This window comes from Solanum verrucosum, unplaced genomic scaffold (genome assembly GCF_900185275.1).
Source record: "Solanum verrucosum unplaced genomic scaffold, falcon-dt-bn FXZP01000149.1, whole genome shotgun sequence".
Lineage (NCBI taxonomy): Eukaryota > Viridiplantae > Streptophyta > Magnoliopsida > Solanales > Solanaceae > Solanum > Solanum verrucosum.
In genome coordinates, this window is record NW_026020295.1 from 62,837 (window position 1) to 69,161 (window position 6,325).

A 6,325-nucleotide genomic window follows, 5' to 3' on the forward strand; every position below is an offset into this window, starting at 1 on the left:
CATGAATGATGAAGTTTATGTTGCCATATAGAGTAGTTTGTGATGATATACTTCATAAACTTTCACTTATGTTAAATTTGTAATGATAAAATTTTTATTGTAAATTAAAAATTACTTATAAAATTGGACATTATAACATATGAAAGACAAATTGTGTTACATATTTTACTTTTGACTCTAATATGAATATTTCAATTTAAATCATTGTTTTATTTTCTCTTTCTTTTTACAGGTATAAAAGGTGAGAATTGAAGCAAGATTGATTGCAAGCTATGTGTCACCACGTTATTGATACGTTGGAAGGAATTTTTACTTATATGTCTTTGTGTAGGAGTAATTTTTGATATATTTTAGTTAGATTTTTTTGTCATTGGACATATTTTACTTTTATTTAAGGAGTTTGTAATGAGATATTATTCTTTAGTATAATTTAAGTTATTTTTATTATATGATCATGGGTGAATTTTGATACAAATATTTTTGTCATTAAATAAATTAATTTATCACAACTTGATTACTTTCAGTGACAATAAATGTATTGTTGTAGTACCCTTTTTTGTTGAATATGAATAAATTTTTTTATTTTGTGACAATTGTAATTGTCACTACTTATGATAATATTTAGTGACAATATATGTCATCGGTAAAAGCAACACTTTTAGTGACAAAATGATAGATTTAATCACAAAAATATTAACCTTTTTTATAATAATAAATTTATCCCTAATTTATACATTTAAGGACAAAGTATTTTTTTATATATAAAAAATAATCTTTAGTGACGATCGTAGTGTTGAGTCTAGAAATCATAATGTTGAATCTAGAAAAATCTCATGCAGTGTGAAATAAACCTCAGAAAGGACGTTCAGTCCATAGAGGGGGTGTATGTGACACCCCAGCCTCAGCAAAAGAAAACCTCCCCTCAACAAGGACATTTGCGGTGCTAAACAATTTCAAGTCTCATCACACATATATTTATTATATAATACTAATAAAGAATAGAAAAAGGAAAGGTAAACATCACTAAATCGTCTTTGTATATTTTTAGTGACACACGTTTAGTGACAACTGATTGACGAATTTTTTTTCGTCACACAAAATTTTTAGTGACGAAATATGATTTATAGATGATGAAATTATTTGTCCCTCATAATCTAATTTGTTGTAGTGATCATCACTCCTTTGTTTGTTTTATTTGTCATGTTAGTCCATTAAAAAAAATATCTCTCTTCTTATGTACGTGAATGGTTGGAACGGATCTATTATATAATACTAATAAAGAATAGAAAAAGGAAAGTGAGTGAGGTGCGAGGGAGAGAATCTGTTTAATATCAGAGTCGATCATGTGTCAATTTTGTCGATATGACCCTGACTTCAACTGAGTTTAAGCAATTCCGATAAGGCGAGAAATATCATAATGTTGAGTCTAGAAAAATCTCATGTAGTGTGGGGTAAACCTCAGCAAGGACGTTGAGTCCATAGAGGGGGGTGTATGTGACACCCCAACCTCAGCAAAAGAAAACCTCCCCTCAAGAAGGACATTTACGGTGCTAAACAATTTCAAGTCTCATCACACATATATATATATATATTATATAATACTAATAAAGAATAGAAAAAGGAAAGGTAAACATCACTAACGACAGTTGCGGTGCAAAGTGAGTGAGGTAATAAACATCACTAACTTTTATTGGTTATGTCAAACTCAAAGTAAAATTTCTCAACTTGTTTACGTGCCTATATATACCATGCTTGTTATATGCTCAAAGCACCAACAAAATTTAAAAACACTTTGAACATTTGCAAAATGGCAACTACTAAATCTTTTTTAATTTTATTTTTTATGATATTAGCAACTACTAGTTCAACATGTGCTAAGTTGGAAGAAATGGTGACTGTTCTTAGTATTGATGGAGGTGGAATTAAGGGAATCATTCCAGCTATCATTCTCGAATTTCTTGAAGGACAACTTCAGGTATCGTAAAAATATTTTTTAATGTATGTGCGTAAGTGTGACACTACTACTATAGTCATTCCGGGTACCATTCTTGATTTTCTTGAAGGACAACTTCAAGTATCGTAAAAACATTTTTTCGTGTACTTATGTAAGTGTGACATTACAATCGTTTTTTACGCTTGAATTGTATTTTTTCGATGCTTATTTGTGATAATGATTAGTAATAGTACTTCTATTGTCGATAGGGTCGTGATAAAGCTAATTATTATTCAAATAAATTATGGTTTTCTTATGTTACAACTTATTTACTAATTATTTTTTTTAATATATAAATGTACTATCTGATTAATAAGTGAGTTATTATTTATACGACTTACTTTTCTTTTCGAGTCAGGAAGTGGACAATAATAAAGATGCAAGACTTGCAGATTACTTTGATGTAATTGGAGGAACAAGTACAGGAGGTTTATTGACTGCTATGATAACTACTCCAAATGAAAACAATCGACCCATTGCTGCTGCCAAAGATTTTGTACCTTTTTACTTCGAACATGGCCCTCATATTTTTAATTCTAGGTACATATACATATTTATATTCCTCTGTTTTAATTTATTTATCTAATTTTAACTTGATACGGAGTTTAAGAGCGTGAAAAAAGATTTTTGAGTCTTCAGATGTCAAACGTATCAATATTTAATATTGTGGTCTTAAACATGTCCAGTTGAAAGTTGAAATCAAAGAGTCACTATAAAGTAAAAACAATTGCTTACACTCTTTGTTCCAATTTATGTGACATTTTTTGTTTTTCGAGAGTCAAACAGTTTAAGTTTGACCTACAATTTGCGCATGAAATCTGCAAATTTTTTGAAATGAAATTTATAAACTTGTAAATTACGTAAAAAGTACTACAAGTCACAATAATTGATAATTCAGAATTTTTAAAAAATCTATAAAAAAATTACGATCAAAGATAAACTTATTTGAATCTCGAAATTCGAAAAATGTCACATAAAATGGGACAGATGGAGTACATTGTTCTTAGATGGACTAAAAAAAATAGGTCAAACAACTCAAAAGAAAGAAGGAGAATATGTTTCGAGTAATGAATTATATTTAGGAAAAATTACATAAATACACAACTTAATATATTATATTCTCTAAAATTTCCTACCATTAAAAAAATTACAAAAATCTCTTCTCAGTTACATCTCTATCCCCTCTCAGATACATCCCTCCCATTAAGTAATGCATCATCTGTTCTTTATACTTATATTTAATTTGGTTACAGTATATTATGCAGTGGTGGTTCAATTTCTAGCCCAAGGTATGATGGAAAATATCTTCTGCAAGTTCTTCAAGAAAAACTTGGAGAAACTCGTGTGCATCAAGCTTTGACAGAAGTTGCCATCTCAAGCTTTGACATCAAAACAAATAAGCCAGTAATATTCACTAAGTCAAATGTAAGTAAAAATAATTATAGTCATGATTTGTAAACAAGACGTTGGGTAAATAGATACAAAAATATATATTATCTTAAAATGTATATTTCGACTAATTTTATATTATTTTTAAAATGCATGCAGTTAGCAAAGTTTCCAGAATTGGATGCTAAGATGTATGACATATGCTATTCCACAGCAGCAGCTCCAATATATTTTCCTCCACATTACTTTATTACTCATACTAGTAATGGTGATATATATGAGTTCAATCTTGTTGATGGTGCTGTTGCTACTGTTGGTGATCCGGTACTAATACTACAGTAATACTACTCTCGATTCAATTTTTGAGTTTTTTCGAAATATCTAATCAATGTTGTACGTACGACGTGCAGGCGTTATTATCCCTTAGCGTTGCAACGAGACTTGCACAAGAGGATCCAAAATTTGCTTCAATTAAGTCATTGGATTACAAGCAAATGTTGTTGCTCTCATTAGGCACTGGCACTAATTCAGAGTTTGATAAAACATATACAGCAGAAGAGGCAGCTAAATGGGGTCCTCTACGATGGCTGTTAGCTATACAGCAAATGACTAATGCAGCAAGTTCTTACATGACTGATTATTACATTTCTACTGTTTTTCAAGCTCATCATTCACAAAACAATTACCTCAGGGTTCAAGTAAGTCCCAACTTAATTCCTCTTATTATTATCGGAAATTAAACTTACATAAATCTCACTAGCTAGTTTGCAATATTACCTATTTTACCAGATACATACGAATCTTTCTCCCTATATTTGTGTATCTGGTACATGTATCTAAGTAATTTTTTCTTAATATATGGTAGAAAACTCTTAATAAATGATAAGATACGTAAAATTTTAAAAGTACATATGATAGTGAAGTATGTCTTATTATGTAGTTTCTTCATAATTATTATTTTATAATATGCATGTCATATATGATAGTGAAGTATGTCTAATTATGTATATTTAATTCCAGGAAAATGCATTAACAGGCACAACTACTGAAATGGATGATGCGTCTGAGGCTAATATGGAATTATTAGTACAAGTTGGTGAAACATTATTGAAGAAACCAGTTTCCAAAGACAGTCCTGAAACCTATGAGGAAGCTCTAAAGAGGTAAAACTATCGGTGCTTGAAATAATTCTTTTTTTTTTTTTCATATTACTATATCTCGTCAGTCAATATTATTCATATTAGTATTTTATTGCTAATTAAAATAGTTTATTTCGTTGTAGGTTTGCAAAATTGCTCTCTGATAGGAAGAAACTCCGAGCAAACAAAGCTTCTTATTAATTCAAGGTCTCGGGTTGTAGTAGTAACCTTACTATGCTGAATAATAAACGCTTGCAATATTTATGATTGCACGCATTTAAGTATTTCAACCTCAAAATAAAAGGAGTTTGAGGGATAAATTTCAATAGAAATGTCTCTCTATGTAATGTGTGCTTGGATTATGTAACCTTTTGGTTGTGTTAAATATTTAAATAAATTATCGTTATTTTATGCTATGGTATTTGAATCTTCTTAAAAAAATATAATTTGAAGTGCCAAGTTAATATTATACAAATAATTATGATATGATATAAGAGATTCTTCAACTTTAGATATCCTAAATGAATGAGAAAAAAAAATAGTACTACTTTGAGGCAAGTGATTTGATCCATCAGATATCAAGGTAAATTAACAATATAATGTAATTGAAGTTAAATACACGAAAAGAATAAGAGAATGATGAAAATGAATAAGTGAAGATAAAGAATATAAAATTGACGACTAGCATTTTGATTTATTTTTTAAAAGAAATTTTATTCAATACTTGTTAATTTCTTCATATTAATGTGAACTTATATGCAAGTGGGTACCAACAATTAATCAGACATCCTTAATATGTATGGCTAACTTCTAAAATAAACTTATGGTGAAAAGTCTTTTTTTGAAAGTGTTTTTTTAAAATGTATTTGTTGGTGAGAAATAGTTTGTTTATAATAAATAAATAAAAATGAACTTTTTAGCACAATTATATTTGATCAAATTTTTTAAAAGTACTTTTAAAAGTATTTTTCTTTAAAGTGTTTTGCAAAAAAGAAGTGTTTTTAGGAAAAATTTACACTTTTTTAGCTTCTGAAAACGGCTTCTAGAACTATGTACTACAAAAAATATCTCAAAAAGTTAGCCAATGTCACGACCCAAAAATGGATGTGATGACACTCGTCTTATCCCACCAAGACAAGTCAGCCTAACACTCACCCATTACAATAAAATGCGGAAATTTCATAATTAACTCAAAAATACCCCCAAAATTTGATTGTCACGTGTACAAGCCTCTAAAGTATTACAACTAATTCAAAAGAAAAACACAAGTCTCATATGACATTGTTTCTAGAGTAGAACAAGATCATAAACAGGAGTAAGAAGGTCTGTTGAGTTGACAAACAGCTACCTCACAAATCTCCAAGAAACCTCGGAAAAGAAGAGAATATATCACAAAGGTCCGGGCTAGTGACCTACAAAAAAAATGTAGTAGCAAGGGGTGAGTACCAAACCATGAGGTACTCAGCAAGTAAACTGTCACGCCCCGAGCCTACACCCTGGGCGGGACCGGCACTCGAAAACCATTGCTGGCCCCAAGCGAACTCTTGGCCTGGCTTTCCTAACTCAGCGGAAACTTATCTCAAAAGCATAACTCAATGCAATGAAAGGTTATAAAACAACCAACGGATAAAATCTGGCCCAAACAGCAACTCGAGTCTCAAAATAGAATATTTACATAAATATACACAAAGAGATACTCAAACTAACTGACTGACTGACTGTCTATGAAGCCTCTAAAATACTGAGATGGATGTTGGGACAAACCCCCCAACATCCTAATAAAACAAAACTTAAGAACATAAAT

The 6,325-nt window shown here is 30.2% G+C and overlaps 1 protein-coding gene across 1 annotated transcript; it reads left to right on the forward strand.

The window, feature by feature from the left end:
• The first annotated feature begins 1,796 nt into the window (after window positions 1–1,796).
• LOC125834621 (patatin group M-1) lies at window positions 1,797–4,939 on the forward strand. The gene is made up of 7 exons (XM_049513751.1): window positions 1,797–1,975; window positions 2,352–2,533; window positions 3,259–3,418; window positions 3,542–3,706; window positions 3,793–4,080; window positions 4,403–4,545; window positions 4,665–4,939. The coding sequence occupies exons 1-7, from the start codon at window positions 1,808–1,810 to the stop codon at window positions 4,720–4,722; spliced, it is 1,164 nt and encodes a 387-aa protein (XP_049369708.1). The 5' UTR covers window positions 1,797–1,807; the 3' UTR covers window positions 4,723–4,939.
• The last annotated feature ends 1,386 nt before the right edge of the window (window positions 4,940–6,325 follow it).

What these genes read in the sequence shown, in the direction of transcription:
- LOC125834621 (XM_049513751.1), top strand. Translation starts at nt 1,808, where the DNA reads ATGGCAACTACTAAATCTTTTTTAATTTTATTTTTTATGATATTAGCA. An exon ending in TTCTTGAAGGACAACTTCAG is followed by an intron (nt 1,976 to 2,351) that starts GTATCGTAAAAA and finishes TTTTCGAGTCAG; the next exon opens with GAAGTGGACAATAATAAAGA. An exon ending in TATGAGGAAGCTCTAAAGAG is followed by an intron (nt 4,546 to 4,664) that starts GTAAAACTATCG and finishes ATTTCGTTGTAG; the next exon opens with GTTTGCAAAATTGCTCTCTG.